General features: G+C 40.1%; 1 protein-coding gene across 1 annotated transcript in view; it reads right to left on the reverse strand.

Annotated features, from left to right (window-relative positions):
- The window catches only part of TTN (titin), a 281,117-nt gene that overhangs the window by 17,892 nt on the left and 246,091 nt on the right, over window positions 1-17,134 (reverse strand). Inside the window, exons 277-298 of the mRNA XM_054723165.1 lie at window positions 16,340-16,636; window positions 15,645-16,232; window positions 15,249-15,551; window positions 14,835-15,131; window positions 12,827-13,114; window positions 12,416-12,715; window positions 11,846-12,148; window positions 11,444-11,749; window positions 9,574-11,340; window positions 8,946-9,239; window positions 7,685-7,972; window positions 7,039-7,338; window positions 4,861-6,927; window positions 4,457-4,759; window positions 4,039-4,344; window positions 3,654-3,944; window positions 3,262-3,558; window positions 2,827-3,132; window positions 1,617-1,922; window positions 1,250-1,531; window positions 489-1,082; window positions 77-364 (exon numbers count right to left, since the gene is read on the reverse strand). Coding sequence (XP_054579140.1) covers window positions 77-364; window positions 489-1,082; window positions 1,250-1,531; window positions 1,617-1,922; window positions 2,827-3,132; window positions 3,262-3,558; window positions 3,654-3,944; window positions 4,039-4,344; window positions 4,457-4,759; window positions 4,861-6,927; window positions 7,039-7,338; window positions 7,685-7,972; window positions 8,946-9,239; window positions 9,574-11,340; window positions 11,444-11,749; window positions 11,846-12,148; window positions 12,416-12,715; window positions 12,827-13,114; window positions 14,835-15,131; window positions 15,249-15,551; window positions 15,645-16,232; window positions 16,340-16,636 — 10,371 coding nt within the window. The remainder of the gene's footprint in view (window positions 1-76; window positions 365-488; window positions 1,083-1,249; window positions 1,532-1,616; window positions 1,923-2,826; window positions 3,133-3,261; window positions 3,559-3,653; window positions 3,945-4,038; window positions 4,345-4,456; window positions 4,760-4,860; window positions 6,928-7,038; window positions 7,339-7,684; window positions 7,973-8,945; window positions 9,240-9,573; window positions 11,341-11,443; window positions 11,750-11,845; window positions 12,149-12,415; window positions 12,716-12,826; window positions 13,115-14,834; window positions 15,132-15,248; window positions 15,552-15,644; window positions 16,233-16,339; window positions 16,637-17,134) is intronic.

Genomic DNA, 17,134 nt, shown 5'->3' on the forward strand with positions numbered 1-17,134 from the left:
AATTTTCACTTCAAATCAAAATTGGGCGACTGAATGTCAGCAACAATTTGCATGTGTCTTTGCTACATTTCCTTACCAAGGATGATGACTTTAATGGTCTCTGAAGTAGTTCCAGTTACATTTTTCAATTCAAGTGTATATTCTCCAGTATCTCTGATCGTGGTTTCACGGATGGTTAATTTAGCTACTTTTGTATGAGTTTCAACTGTGATACGCTCGGATTCTTTTAGTTTAGAACCAGCAAAGAACCATGAAGCAGCAGGAGGTGGACGACCAGCGATAGGTATCACCAGCTCTACTGGTCTGCCCGCTGGGACATGGATGGTCTTTTGAGGCATCGTAGAGAGATCAATTGTTGGCAACACTATGAGAAAGAAATGAGGCATATGTTCTTAAGCATTATTTCTAAGGATACTGTGTCATGATTTCTGAATGTTTTCTTTATTTTACTTTACTATTATTGCTATTTTTGGCAATTTGGTACATACCTCTGAGATCTTGTACAGTCACGGGTGTGATGATCTCTCTTGGTTCTGACACTCCTTTCTCATTTTGTGCCCTTACTCTAAATAAGAACTGTTCACCTTCATTTAGGGAAATAACAGTGTGCTCTAGGACTGTGGGTTTTAATGTAACAACCTTCATCCATCTGTCAGTGCCAGCTTTGCTGGCCTCAAGAACATATCCAGTGAGTCGGCTACCACCATCATAGAGTGGTTTTTCCCAGGCAAGGGAAACAGTTGACTTGGTGACATCGACCACTTCCAGTTTTGTAGGCACCAAAGGCACTTCTGAGACCAGCACTGCATCAGATGTTTCACAAGGCTCGCCAATGCCATAAATATTTTCTGGCAACACTCTGAAATAGTACATGGTTCCTTCTATAAGTCCAGAAATTCGGTAAAGTGTCTTGCTGCATTTGGTAGTTACTGTTTTGAATGCTCTCATGGCAGCTTCACGCTTCTCAATAATGTAGTTGTTGACTGGAGCTCCACCATCAATTGTGGGGATTTCCCAAGTAATGGTCACAGAATCTCTTGATACTTCCTTAACTGTCACTGAAGGACAGGGACCAGGAGTATCTAAAAAGTAGAATGAAAGATCCATAATGCTTATTTGCCTGATTGGTTGATAGATTTTCTTTTTTGCCAGAAAATATACTCAACATGGTTTCTCTCTAGAGAGGTGACAGATGTATCTTTTTAGAGACTCTATTCACAGCATCATCAATTTTCAGACAAATACTTACCATATACTTTAACAAGGACTGTTGCTGATTTTTTGCCAGATTGATTTTCGGCTTCAATGGTGTATTTTCCAGCATCGTACCGGTTAACTTTGTCCACGATAAGTAAAGAGTAGCTGTCAGTGGTGTCAATAATTGCCCGGTTTGCAAGGTCAATGCCCTTCTTGCTCCATGTTATGACAGGAGGTGGTCTTCCAGATACAGACACCATCAGGCGTAATGAGGCCCCAGCTCTGACAGTCACAGTCTTCTTTAAATCGTCTGCAAGCTCAAGATCTGGTATTTCTGGAAAGTAAAAGTCAAAACTTAATTACTTCATGAACAGGTGTGATGAGAAAATAATTCACCTAAAAGTTTGTATGATAAATACCTAGTCTTTCCACCGGCTCAATTTCGGCAGTTGACTCGCTGTATTCACTCATACCCTTCACATTCACAGCAGCAACTCGGAAGGAGTACTTCTGGCCCATTTTAAGGTCTACCACCGTGAATTCAGTATTTCTTATTGTGGCATTGGTATGCACACGGTACCACTGCTCAGTGTCCTTCTCTTGCATCTCAAGAACATATCCTATGATGTCAGTGCCACCATCGTACATGGGCTTGGTCCATGCCAAACTAATGCTGTGCTTGGTGGTATCTACAACTCTTGGAGCAGAAGGTGGTCCAGGGGTATCTATAGGATTTTAAAAGGGGATGCAGATATTATATAAATAAGAAAGTTTTGAGATTTGTATTTTTGGTTTTCAAGAGTCACAAAGGCATTATTTTTTGTTGTCCACACTCACCAAGATAATTTTTGTAACTGGCCTTTTCAGATATTATAGGAAAGCACTGTCTGTTATATTATCACTATTATTATTATTTAATAACTGAACTTCTTTGGAAAGGTAGATGTTTCTTTCCTGCTACTTTGGCTAGCTCTGTGGCTGTGTTCTAGCTAAGCTCACTGTTTAAAGTATCCATTCTCAGGGACTTTCTTTTAGTTGCTCAGCTTTCACAGGGTTAATATCATTTGTCTCCTCTACAGGTGACAATGAATACAGGAATCAGTTTCTTCTACATCCCCTATTCAGCCCCAGTGATTTATTCCTTAGTTCTTGTGCTCTAATTCTACACAGGGATTTGCTACTTCCTTTTGAAGCTCTTGTGACAATTATTTTGTTGGGTACTTATGAAAGTACTAGAAACCATGTTCTGCTAAGCCTCTGCTTAAAAGAGATGTTGTCTTCTTTCTTGTCAGTAGCTGTTATCACTACAATGCATTTTCTTATCAATAGCTGTTATCACTACAATGCATTTTCTCAATTCTTTAGAAGATTTATAAAATACATCCTTGTAATATACTTTATTTTTCATAGATTGGAAATCACTGCAACCATTTTCAACTATTGCTAACTTAACAGAAGTAATAGTTAACTTGTTTTCTGATTTAGACTATATTTAAAATCCTTCTAATAAGCATATGCTTTTGTAGACCATTCATAAATTCTGCAAGTCCTTGGAAGTGGCATTTTGGGAAATTATTTATAATACACTTTTGGTAGGCATTAGGCTTATGTGTGATTCTTGGAACTCACATGACGGCTCTCTGCAGGAGATAAAGTTGGAAGCCTCGCTGGGTTCACTGTTGCCAGCAGCATTCACTGCAGTCACCCGGAACTGGTAAGCACAACCCTCCATCAGGCCAGTCACCTTCAGCCTGGTATCATACACCACGTAGTCTTTGTTGACACGTGTCCAGCGCAAGCTCTTCTTCTCACGTTTGTCCACTAGGTAGTTGCTGATCTCATTGCCACCATCAGATTCCGGTTTCAGCCACTGAATAATGATATGCTCTTTGCCAGCCCCAATTTCTTCAGGTATGCCAGGTTGCGATGGGATAGCTGTTTACATTTTTATGGAAATAAGAATAATCAGAATTGCATGAAGTCGCCATTGATATAACTGTCCTCCTCTCCCCTTGAGCCCATTACATTTCAATTACCAAGTGGCTTAAAAGTGTTAATACTCACTGAAAGAGTTTCTGGCTACAATTGGCTGTGTTTCAGCAGGCACACCAGGGCCATATTTGTTTACTGCCCGCACTCGGAATATGTATTCATTGTTCTTGATGAGTCTGGTAACCACATAGGATAGGGTTGGGCATTCGCTCTCAACAATCACCCAGTTGAGCCTGCTGGTCTCGCGCCTTTCCACAATGTAGTGAGTTATTGCTGCTCCTCCATCCTCCTGAGGAAGGCTCCAGGCTAACGTGCACTTCTCCTCCGTCACTCTGCTGACGGTGAGATTTCCACATGGGCCGGGGGTATCTGAAACAGGTGTAATGACAAACAGTGATGAAGACCTTTCCTTCTGCTCACCATTGAAAATGCTATAAAAATAGAAGAACATCTGACATGCTTACCAAGAACTTTGACCAAGACAGACACGGCCTTGGTCCCACCGGCATTCTTCACTGTTAAGGTGTATTTTCCACTGTCAGTTCTGTCACAGAACTTGATCACAGCCGTTGCTCGTTTGCCAGTATACTGCAAAGAGACTTTTTCACAGAGATCTAGTTCCTTGTCCCCTTTGGTCCAGATGATTTTGGGTTCAGGTTTGCCACCAACTGCAGCATCAAGAACAAGATCTGAGCCTGCTCTGATGGTAACCAGATCACCCTGTAATCTGGCATCCAGTTCAGCCTTGGGCGGAGCTGTCATAGACAAAACAGATATAAATGAATATATGACAGTTTATTTACACATACATTGTGGTAATTTAAAGGGAGAACATTGAGTATTTTTTACCGTATTCATCTCGGCAGGTGACGGGGCCTGTAGATTCTGATCCTTTGCTAATGACGCCTGCTGCATTCTTGGCCAATACACGGAATTCGTAAGTATCTCCTTCACTGAGAGCGGTCACAGTGAAGAAATTATCAGAGACAATGGTATAGTTGCACTTCAGCCAGCGACCATCTCCAACTTCACTGACTGGCTTACGCTCTATGATGTAGCCCACAACCTTGCTGCCTCCATCATATATTGGGGCTGACCAAATCAGGGACACTGTTGATCTTGTGACATCTGTCACTTCTGGTCTTCCTGGTGCATCTGGAAGAGATACAGAAATAAAGTTTAAAAATGCAATCCTGAATTCTACTAGTACCAATGATCATGATGATAATAATAAAAAACAAATGTACCCTTAAATTTTGACACATACCAACTGGGTTCTGAGCCATTACAGGTCTTGAAGCTTCGCTGGCTTTGCTAACACCTGCAGCATTGAGTGCATATGTTCTGAACTGATATTCCAGTCCTTCTACCAAATTGGTCACTTTGTAGTTGCACTCTAAGCATGGCACTTTGTTTTCTTTCGTCCAAAGAATGGTGTTACGCTCTTTCTTCTCAACCCAGTAGCCAATGATTTTACTGCCACCATCATGATAGGGTTCTTCCCAACGAATAGACATGGCATTGGCTGACACGTGGTAGACTTCAGGTCTGGTAGGAGCGCTTGGTGGAACTAAATATAAACAAAGGTATTAAATATGAATACAATTTTATAAAATTCAGGGGAAATATTTAATACTAAAGATGTTGAAATATGATTTTTGTTTTTCTTACCAAATGGATGCTCAGCAATTATTGGTGCTGATTCTAGAGGCTTGCTGACACCAAATCTGTTCTCTGAACTGACACGGAATGAATATTCCATGTATTTTGTGAGATGAGTGACTTTAATCTGAGTGCGCTTGACACTGGAATTGATAAGCTGCCAAGCTGTTGTACCTGACTCACGCTTTTCAACTATGTAATTAGTAATCTCGCTGCCTCCATCATCTTTAGGTTCAGCCCATGAAAGGACACATGATTCAGCTGAGACAGATGAGACTTCGATGGGGCCAGTTACTGGACCTGGCCTTCCAATGACCACAACTGTGATGGTAAATGTTTTAACACCAGCTGTATTTTCCAGGGTCAAGAAGTATCTTCCAGAGTCACCTCTCATGCTTTCTTTTACAGACAAGGTGGTTCTGTCCTTTGTTGTGGTGATACTCATTCGCTCTGTCTCCTTAAGTCTCATTTCTTCCAGCTTCCATGTTACTTTGGGGGTGGGACGACCACTGATTGGCACATCAATGGTAAATGTGCTTCCTGCTTTGCAAGTTATGAGCTGATTGGTAATTCCAGTAAGGTCAGCAGTGGGCTCAATTTGAGGCTCTTTGATAATGACTGAAGAGAAGGCTTCCCTGGGTTCACTGTAGCCAGCGTCATTCTTGGCCTTCACACGGAATTCATATTCAGTGTTCTCAACCAGGCGTTCAACTGTGAAGGTCAGCAGTTTGGTGTGACCAGCTTCAACCCAGAATTCAGATCCTTTTTGTCTCATTTCGAGCAGGTAGCCAGTGATTCGGCTGCCTCCATCATGGTCTGGTTTCAGCCAAGCTAAGACTGCAGAGGATTTGCTTGTGTCGACGATATCAAGTCTCTTAGGTGGAGCAGGCTGTTCTGTGGCTACAATTGGTTCTGGCATTTCATAGGGTTCACCAATGCCATACTCATTTTCTGCAGAAACACGGAAATAGTACGGAACGCCTTCTGCCAGGTCATTAACCTTGAGGATTTGACGAGTGCATTTTTCACTGATAATCTGCCAGCTACGGCGACTTGCTTCTCGTTTCTCTACCACGTAGTGATGAATTCGGGCACCACCATCAAGGAGAGGGGCATCCCACATCAGTGTAACAGACCCCCGGGTCACATCCTTGAAGGTAATCGGGCCAGGTGGCCCTGGAGTGTCTAGCACCTTGACGGTGAATGTGACTGACTTACTACCACTGCTGTTTTCCACAGTAAGGGTGTATTTCCCTGCGTCATTTCTGTTGCAGTTTTCCACGGTGAGGGTGGTGAAGGAGTCCGTTATATGGATATCAGCCCGAATGCTAAGGTTAGAGTCGGGTTTGCTCCACACAGCTGTAGGAGCTGGTCTACCCTGGTAGGCAATGAAGAGGCGGATACTGGCCCCAGCTCTAACAACATGAGTCTGCTTGAAGTTTGCGTCAATATCTAACTCAGGAGCTGTTAACCGGTCAACTGCTTTAATTGTGCCAGTCACTTCACAGCTGTCTCCTTTTCCAGCACCATTGATAGCACTAACCCGGAATTTGTATTCTTCACCTGCTTCTAGATCTGTGACTGTGTATCTTGTTTTCACACATGCCTCTGCATTTACCTTGTGCCAGTCTTCTAAGCCAGCTTTGCACATTTCAATAATATACCCAATTATTTCCATGCCTCCATCAAACACTGGCTTAGACCATTCTAAGCTCACAGTTGTCTTTGATGTGTCTGTCACTTTGACCACAGTGGGAGCACCTGGTGGGCTGACTGGCTCTCTACATTTGATTAGTCTTGAGATATCACTGGCAGGTCCTATTCCTGCAGCATTTTCAGCCATGACACGGAATTCATACTCATTGCCTTCTACTAGACCAGTGACTTTGAATCTTGTCTCAGAGATTGGTCGTTTGCTGATCACTTTTACCCATCTTGTGCTTTTCTTTTCTCTCCTTTCAAGGATATACTGTTGAATTTCATTGCCACCATCTGATTCTGGCCTTGCCCATGTCACGGTAATGCTATTGCCTGTTACGTTACTTGGTTCTGGAGTGCCCGGGGCATCAGGAACAGCTGTAAAAGGAGAACAGAGAAATGAATGAATAAATAAATAAACCAATTAGACACATTTGCTTGGAAGTTAATCTTATGACACATTACCACTTCATAAAAATGGACACTTACTGTATTGTATTTGAGCAACCACTGGGTCAGAATCAAGTGGCCTGCCAACACCAAACTTGTTAACTGCAGAAACACGGAATTGGTATTCATTGCCATTTATTAGTTTAATGGCAGTATAGCTGTGGGCTTCACATTTATCTTCAATTAGTGCCCAAGCAAGTCTGCTGGTTTCCCGTTTTTCAACAATATAGTGAGTTACAGGAGCACAGCCATCATTGAGTGGAGCATCCCACCACAGGGTCATCTTCTCGCCAGTAATATTGGTGAATCTTATTGGCCCAACTACTTTTCCTGGTGTATCTGTAAGAAAAAGATAGTTAGTTACACAGTTAGTTCCTTTTTCCTTGTCCATTCAAATGCAATCAGGCCTTCCTCTAATCCAGTGGTCGGCAAACTCATTAGTCAACAGAGCCAAATATCAACAGTACAACGATTGAAATTTCTTTTGAGAGCCAAATTTTTTAAACTTAAACTTCTTCTAATGCCACTTCTTCAAAATAGACTCGTCCAGGCCATTGGTATTTTGTGGAAGAGCCACACTCAAGGGGCCAAAGAGCTGCATGTGGCTCGCGAGCCACAGTTTGCCGACCACGGCTCTAATCCATGTCCTGAAAATGTTAAGAATAAGAAGCTATTTTAGAAGTACCTTGTACTTTCACTGTAATTTCTGCTTTTGCAGTGCCAGATACATTTTTGGCTTCCACTTTATATACACCACGATGGTCCCGAGTAGCATCTCTAACAAAGAGGCTGGTGGATCCAAGGACATCGGTTATTTCCATATTCATCCTCTTTTCAATTTCTACTTCATCTTTGAACCAAGTTACTCGAGGTACTGGTCGTCCTTGCACCAAAGCTTTAATTCTAAGACTCTCTCCAGCTTTAATAACGAGACCATCAAAGTACTCAGGGCCAAACTCTACTGTTGGTGGAACTAAAAAAGAAATAGAAATAATATATATTAATTTGGCTTAATAATGATATAAATTAACATTGTTTTTCTTTTAAAAAACTTTTTTTAATTTTAATTTTTAAATTTTTTTCTTTATTGATTAAGGTATTACATATATGTCCTTATCCCCCCATTGCCCTCCCACCCCCCTCACTCATGCCCTCACCCCCTGGTGTCTGTGTCTACTGGTTAGGCTTATATGCATGTATACAAGTCCTTTGGTTGACCTCTCCCCCGTACCCCCACCCTCCCCTACCTTCCCTCTGAGGTTTGATGGTCTGATCAATGTAACATTGTTTTTCATTAGCATCATATCATAAAGCCCGGAAGGGTTAATACTCATTCTGTATTACCAAAGGCTATTCTGAAAGTAGGATGGGTAATTGAGAATGTAGACTATGGAGTTAGACATTTGCGTGGTTATCTCCTTTGTTATGTTTGTCATGTTATTAATCTTGCATTGAGACTTACAAAAAGAGAAGCATTTACAGATCATTTACTTCCTAGTACTGCTGCATATTCAAATGAGTTCCTGTACGAGGCTACTGGCTGTGCTCAGGCAAGCTGATGACTGTGCTACTGATGTATGCTGTATTTCTAGGAACTTCAGTAAAGAGGGACAGTTTTTCTTGAGAGCTTTTTAAATTTATTACAAAAGACTGAAATTACAAAGCTAAAAATGCAGTTCCACTTGCATGCTATTAAATAAAAATTCCCATCTTTATATGGGAATGGAGTGAAATAATAGACATGGTAAAAAGAATTGATGCCAATTACATTTTTTTTTTCCTTTTCTTCATCTGAAAGGTAGACAATCTAATTCATTACATAACAACTTTGGATAATCTGTATGAAATGGTGTTCCTGTTCCCATTTTACAGACCAAGGACCAGAAAGTATTTTTTAAAAATGTGAATGCTCTTAGCCTTATTGAAAATCAGTTGTAAATACTTACCATTTTCATCTCTTGTCATGATAAAGCCAGAAGACTGTGAAGGAGGACTTATAGTTCCAACGGCATTTCTTGCAATTATTCTGAATTCATATCGATCCCCAGGACTAAGTCCTGTGACTGTGTACTGACATTCACAGACATCAGTAAAGTTGCATCTAACCCAACGATCACTCCCTTGCCGTCTCTCAATGCTGTAGGCCACAATCTTACTGCCTCCATCACGCAACGGTGGGTTCCATTTAAGTGTGATGGTTTCTCGGGTGACGTCAATGTAGTCAGGAGTGCCAGGTGGGTCTAAAAAATTATATGGAAATTAAATGCATCATTATTTCTGTAATCAACTCTTAATTATCTATGGAAGAAAAATAAAGTGAACAAATCCCACAAGCTCATTTTAGCCATTTCAATTTTTTTTTGTATTATAATCTTTAAAAAGAACTTTAAAGTACTTTATCAGGCTGATTTGAAATTATCCGCCTTGCTTTACTTGACCAGTTCTTTAGTGGTAATATACATATATTATGAGAGAAGGTGAGGTGATACGTGGAAGAAAAGCAGTGTTATTTATTTGTTACCAACACATTCAGTTACTGAATTAAATATATTTGAATAAAACTCAATCACTTACCTACTGGGGAAACAGCTAAGGTAAATTTGCTTGGGTCACTAGGTGAGCTTAGGCCGGCAGAATTTTCAGCAAATACACGGAACTGGTAATCCAGGCCTTCTATTAGTCCAGTAGCTCTATACTCTCTTCCAGATATTGGTGATGTATTCACTCTTTGCCAGAGGATGCTATTTCTTTCTTTCTTTTCAACATGGAATCCAGTAACTTCTGAACCACCATTATAAACTGGAGCATCCCAAGTTAGTGACATGCCATCAGAAGTCACATTGTATATAACTGGCTTTCCCGGGGGGCCAGGAATCCTGAACTGGTGTTTTGCTATAATAATGGTAGAGACAAGTGGCTGGCTGACTCCGTATCTGTTTTCTGCCCTCACTCTAAATTGGTATTCAGAATCTTTGACTAAATTAGGAACTTTGAAAGTCGTCCTGGCAACACTAGAGCACACCATCTTCCAATTAGTTTGTGAAGCTTCTCGCTTCTCAATGCTGTAACAAGTAATTTCTCCTCCTCCATCATCTTCAGGCACATCCCATGACATGATGACACTGTCAGCTTTGATTTCATCAAATTTAATGGGCCCCTTTGGCTTTGATGGTGGGCCAAGTGTGATGACAGTGATGGGAAACGAGTTTCTACAAACTGCGTTATCAAGAATAATTGTGTATTTCCCTCCATTCTCCTTTTTGGCATTCTTAATATTGAAAATAATTTTGTTTTCAGTTTTATCAAAACGAACATTTTCACTTTCTTTCAATGGCAAACCATCTTTCAACCAACTGATAGATGGTTTGGGCTTTCCTTTATAAGGTAATTCGAGGTGCACATTATGCCCAATTCTCACAGTGACTTGTGCTCCAGGGATATCTGACAGGTCAACTTCAGGTGTAATTACAAGTTCTTTCACTGTAATTGGCCCAATAGTGACAGAATCACTCAGTCCTTTCTCATTTCTGGCAGACACTCTGAATTCCAGGACTGACTGTTCCTTAAGTTGGCCAACCTCAATTTCACATGTCTTACTAATGCCAGCATGTGACCATGTTTGTTCTGTACTACTTTTCCTTTCCACAACATAGTCTGTGATGACACTACCACCATCATAGTCGGGCTTGGTCCAGCTCAGGGTAACTGATGTCTTTGTTGAATCTTTCACTGAGAGATCACGTATAGGAGCTGGTACTTCAGCAGCTTTCACTGGCTCTGTGGTTTCACAGGGTTCCCCAATTCCAATTTCATTTTCTGCAAGAACTCTGAAGAAGAATGGTGTTTTCTCTGACAAATCTGTTACCTTAAAGGATGTACTAGAGCATTTGTTTGCCACTGCAGACCATGTTCTCTTGGTGGCATCTCTCTTTTGAATGACATAATTAATTATGGGAGATCCTCCATCAATGAGAGGAGGATCCCAGAACAGAGTGACTGTGCCTTGAGAAACATGTTTAATCTGTAGTTTCTGGCAGGCGGCTGGCGTATCAAGCACTTTGACACTCACAGTTGAAGACTTTGGTTCACCAACTCCATTTTCTATTGTGAGAATATACTTTCCTGTATCATTGCGAGTAACTTGAGGAATAATGAGTAATGAAGATGAATCAGTGTTTTGAATGCTGTATCTGACATCACTGCCAAGATTCTTATCATCTTTTCTCCATGTGACAGTAGGTGGAGGTCTGCCTTTAAAGGGAATAAATACTTGTACATCTTCACCCGCTTTAGCGATGATAGAGGTTCTGAAAGCCACATCTAGGTTGATCTCTGGTTCCTCTGTAGACACAAAATGGACATATACAATGAATTTTAAAGCAAGAAAATGATTTACTGAAGGTACACTAATAAAAAAAATGCAATCAGACCAGTAGATACATACCAAGTATATCTTTAGCTTGTGCAGGTTCAGTCATTACTATAGGTTCTCCTTGCCCAGCACAGTTTACAGCAGACACCTGGAAGTAATAATTGACTCCAGGTTTCAGGTTAGATACCACATATTCTGTAGTTCTGATTTCTTCTTTGGTAGAGACAATAGTCCATTCCTCTTCCTCTCCTTGTCTCATCTCGACAACATAACCAGTAACAGCACTGCCCCCATCATAGACAGGTTTACTCCAGGCAAGAGTGATGGATGATTTAGTTGTATCTGAAATCCTTATCTTAGCCGGTGGGCCTGGAGGATCTGGAATGGCCATTCACATAGCAGTTACATAATCATGTACAATTCAGTGACATCAAAAAAGACATGGGTGAAGATGCTGCATTTATGAGCACTTACCAATAGGATCAGCAGCTTTGTAGAAGTCAGATGGTTCAGAAAATGGACCCTGTCCAGCAGCATTTACAGCACAAACTCGGTATTGATAGTCACTGTTTTCTATGAGTCCTGTCACTTTCTGTCTGGTGTCACGGATAGTCTCCTTTAGGACTTTAAACCATCCTAGACTCTTCTTGTCTCGTTTCTCAAGGAAATAGCCACTTATTTCATTACCACCATCTGCAACTGGTCTGTTCCAGACAACGGTCATTGAATTCTTGGTTATCTTTGTCACCTCTGGTATGCTTGGAGGCCCTGGTGTAACTATTTAGAAAGGAAAAGAAAGATGAACTCAAAGGATTGACATTACTGACATATTCTACCTTTCAATCTTCAAATCTTATCTAAGAATATTAGCTTCATTTATTATATTTTCCACCTTGTGAAGAGGATGATAATGAGAAGAGATATAATACAAAAGAAAATCAAAGTCATTCTAAGAAAGCATTTACGAGCTAACAGACTATCTTATATTTAGTTTTAGAATATTTCAGTTTTGGATTTCAGTTTTTTAATGAAATCAAGTCTCACCAAATGCATTCTTTGCTACCACTGGATCAGATTCCAGTGGATCACCAATGCCGTATTTGTTCACGGCTCGAACCCGGAAGATGTATTCATTTCCTTTGATAATTTTGGTGGTTGTAATGATGCACTCTTCTAGGTTTTCAGACACCATAGACCACACAACGCGGCTTGTTTCACGCTTTTCCACGATGTAGTGAGTGATTTTGGCACCACCGTCATCCGCTGGAGGCCGCCAGAGAAGAGTCATCTTTTCAGCAGTGACAGTCTTAAATTCAATTGGTCCACCTGGTGGTCCTGGTTTGTCTGTCAATGAAAGAACAAAATAATATGTTAGTAATTTTAAAAAGGCTATTATTTAAAATTACCAAGTTTTAGGCCAACAAAATATGATGTTGGCCTTTATTCAGTACCTACCGAGGATCTGTACTCTGATGGTGGCTGAGGCTGAGCCCATGGCATTCCTTAGTTTTAATTCATAGGTTCCACTATTAAGGCGACTTGCATCTTTGATGAGTATAGACGCAAGGTCAGTGGTATTTTCGACACACACCAGTGCATTGGTTTGTAATTCTTTATCATCTTTATACCACTCAATTGTAGGCTCAGGTTTGCCAGAAATGCCAGCTCTGAGTTTCACAGATGTACCTGCTCTGTATTTGACAACTTCTGTATATTCTAGAGGTAAATCAATTACAGGTCCACCTGCAGGAAAAACAGAAAATAAATATTTAAAAGATCAAAAAGATGAAAAAAATAATTGTAATAACTTCAAAGTAAGCCATTGGCCTTTATTTTAAAATATATGGACACACATAGTAGTTCTAATCCTGTTTAGCCATTATTTTAAACATTCAAATGTTACAAGCTGCTCTTCTATCCCAAGTGGGTAAGAAAGATTGAGAGTAAGTTCTGTACCCCAAAGACACTGCATCAATTGCACAGGGATTTAAATGCCTTTGAAATACATTTAAAAATCTATTAGGTGTTTGATTTCAGTGTTTAAATGAGATAGGATAGTGACAACATCATTGAAAAATAACCATTATCCATTTTCTTTCATGCTAGGTTCTCCTTTCTCTTACTTTAACTACCTCCTATCCTTTTTTATTTTCCCTTTTCAGTTTATTGGTGTGGGCTGTTCATGTCAGACCCTTGAAGTCTGAATTCTCTACGCAAAGAGCTACATGCTTCCCTGGATAGATTTTCTGCTATGCTTCTTAGAATTTTCCCACCCCCCTTTATTTCTTTTTAAATTGATTTTAGAGACAGGAGGGAAGAGGGAAGGAGGGAGGAAGGGAGGGAGAGAGGAAGAGAGAGAAATATTGATGTGAAAAACATCGATTGGATCAATTGGTTACCTTGCCTTCTGTGCCCTGGTCAGGGATTGAACCTGAAACAAGGGTATGTGCCCTGACCAGGAAGCGAACCTACAAACTTTTGGGGTATAGGAGGACATTCCAACCAACTGAACCACACTGGCTAGGGCAATACTAACTAAGCCCGACCCTGCTTAGCTTCTGACATCAGATGAGTTTGGGCATGTTCAGGGTGGTATGGCCATAGACAGAACTTTGAGAAATAGAACTAAATCTGACTTGCTTCTTGGTCTCACAAGTACTAATTCAGTGTTCACAAAGCCTGATTCATAAAGAGCCGCCCTGGGATTCTTAGCATGAGGATGAGAGTGGACACTATAGAGGCTCCTCCTGGAAAATGGGAAACTTAGAAAAACTATCACAGGATGCCTAACTCTGATGAAATTAAGTTTTAAACCATGGTTGAAATCAACATACTACTTACTTTCCAGAATGGTCAAGTATGTATATTTTGGACTGACAACAATGTACAGAGAGTTCAGGAGTTTGCTTGAATTCCCATCCTATCACTAATGAGCTGTTTGATGTTGGAGAAGTTACATAAGCACTCAAAACCTCAGTTTCTTTTCTGTAAAATGAGCTAATCTTAGGGCTATTAGAACTAAGAGGGAGCATTCATGGAAAGTACCCAAATATTAGCTACTGCTAATACTACCATGAACACCTCTGTTTAGTTTTTCATGTATTTAAGAAGAATATTTTCTGGGTACTCAACCATGGTCTTAATTATTGAGTCTGATGTTTTAAAAAAGTAGAGTGAAAGCACCAACTCATACAACCAAAGAATCATAAAAGGTTGAAGTTGGAAAGCCCTTTAGATATTCTGTAGTCCAAATCTCCGGTTTTACAGTTAAGTCAAGAGGCCTGGGGAGCTTAAGGAATTTTCCTTAGATTCCAGCCGGTTCTTCCTAAGACTGCCAGATAACATCTTCTAAAAATCAAACTAAAGTGTATACTAAACGTTATTCTATAGATTAAGACCAAATGGATTAAGGATGACTATTGAGTTAACTGCTGTTGGGATTCAAAGTGCTAAAAATGCTTACCATAAGTATCGATGCATGTAACGGGGCCCACAACCTCGGATGGATTGCTGATGGAACCAACAGCATTTCTAGCAAAGACACGGAATTCATACTGCGAATTCTGAGTCAAGCCAGAGACAGTGAATTGAGTCTCAATGACATTGGTGAAGCTGGCTTTGGTCCACCTGCCATCTGGAAGATCTCGTCTTTCAACAATATAGCCTGTCACCTTGCTTCCTCCATCGAAAGCTGGTGGTTGCCATGAAAGGTTGACAGAATTCTTTGAAATATCAGTGATACGGACATTTCTTGGTGGTTCTGTGGTAACAAGAGAAAGCAGATCAGTAGCAAGCACTATGCCAACATTATTTGGCTTAGCAGAAACAAGATTTGCATTTTTAGTTATCAGAAGCATCTTTCTTGACAGATACATACCACAGGCATCTATGGCTAGGACTGGCTCAGACGGGTGGCTGGGTTTTCCAATACCAGCAGCGTTTTCGGCATACACTCTGAATTCATAAATAAGTCCAGCACTGATTGTTGTGACTTTGAAGTGAGTTGTGCGAATGACCATTTTGTTGACTTTTTGCCATAAAATACTGTTTCTGTCTTTCATTTCCAGGTGATAGCCTATAACTGCATTGCCTCCATTGGACACTGGTTCATGCCAGCCCACGGTGATGCTTTCTCGAGTAACATGATTGATCCATGGTGTAGACGGTGGTCCAGGTGTTGCTACAAAAGAGATAAACGCCATAAGTTAATACAAACATTTAAAACATTTATGTAAGTGAAAACCAGGGATCTTTGCTAAAATTGAGAACTTACTGTATGGTAGTTTGACAACCACACAAGCTGAATCTATGTGATCACTGATTCCAAAGCGGTTTTCTGCCTTGATGCGGAATTGGTATTCTTCTCCTTTGGTCAATTTCATGACTTTAATCATGGTTCTTGCAACTGTGGCAGACACTTCAGTCCATACTGCCGTACTTGTCTCTCTCTTGAGTACAATGTAATTGGTGACATTACTTCCACCATCATACTTAGGTGGCTCCCATTTGAGAGTCACACTTTCTTCAGTTATATCACTAATAACAATAGGGCCAGTTGGGGGACCAGGCCTGTCCAGCACAATGATGTTAATAAAAGCTTTGGTTGTTCCACTGGAGTTGGCAGCTGTGATCTCATATCTTCCAGCATCAGCAGCAACGCTTTCTTTCAGATTAATGGTTAGGTTCTCAGCAGTAACTTCAGTATTAAATCTCATGGTTGCTTTCAGGGGTACACCATCTCTTGATAAGGTCACTTTGGGCAGTGGTTTTCCAGAAATTGGAATGTCAACTTTAAGGTTCGAACCAGCTCTAACATATACAGTCTGACTTGGGAAATTCTTCATATCAATTTCAGGTGGTTCTGAAAAAGAAGAGTATGGCAGATGAAGATGAAAACAAATTTCTAAAGATGAACTCAGATCAATGCACATAATTTCAAATTTTTCTTCTACATAAAACTAGACATACCTAGTTGCTCCTTAACAAGAACAGGAAGAAGAAGCTCTCTCGGGTCACTCAAACCAGCTTGGTTTTCAGCAAACACCCGGAAAAAGTATTCAGAGTTTTCCCTCAGACTAGAAACAACATGACGGGTTGCCTTTACCACAGCACATTTCACCCAATTTTTCTGTCCTTTTTCTAGTGCTTCAACAAGATAGTGTACAATTCTGCTTCCACCATCGTGTTCTGGTTTCAACCAGGCCAGGGAAACGCTATCTTTGGATACACTTGTTACTCCAAGTTTTTCAGGTGGGCTTGGTTTTTCTAAGAAAGCAAAAGATCAAAGGAAAGGGAAGATTATTATAATATTTTAATTCATGTATATTCTTCCTGCATTGTCAAGAGAAAAAAATTTTAAATGAAGGCCATATATCTACTCTGATTAGAGCCTTTCTTACTTTTTATATGACCAGTTTGGCTTCTGAGCTTTTGCCATTCATTACATGTCATAGCATTAAAATTAAAATTAAGTGTCAAGTGACCAGATTAAAGCTAAAATCTATCATAGGTTAATTATGGGTATAACACTGAAAAATATGATGAACAATCTTGTTAGAAACTTCATCATGTAATTTCTGCACACCTATGCTAATATACCTAGTCAAATTCAATTGTACTTAAATTTAACATACATTATCCAGTTCTAACTATATTACTATCTACTTATATTTTTATCAAAAATTTTCTCTATTAGAAATTTCATTTTGTTTAAATTATATGAGGTGTGAACCAAAAGCATTTAAGATTAAACAGTAATTAGAA

This window comes from Eptesicus fuscus, chromosome 11 (genome assembly GCF_027574615.1).
Source record: "Eptesicus fuscus isolate TK198812 chromosome 11, DD_ASM_mEF_20220401, whole genome shotgun sequence".
NCBI lineage: Eukaryota > Metazoa > Chordata > Mammalia > Chiroptera > Vespertilionidae > Eptesicus > Eptesicus fuscus.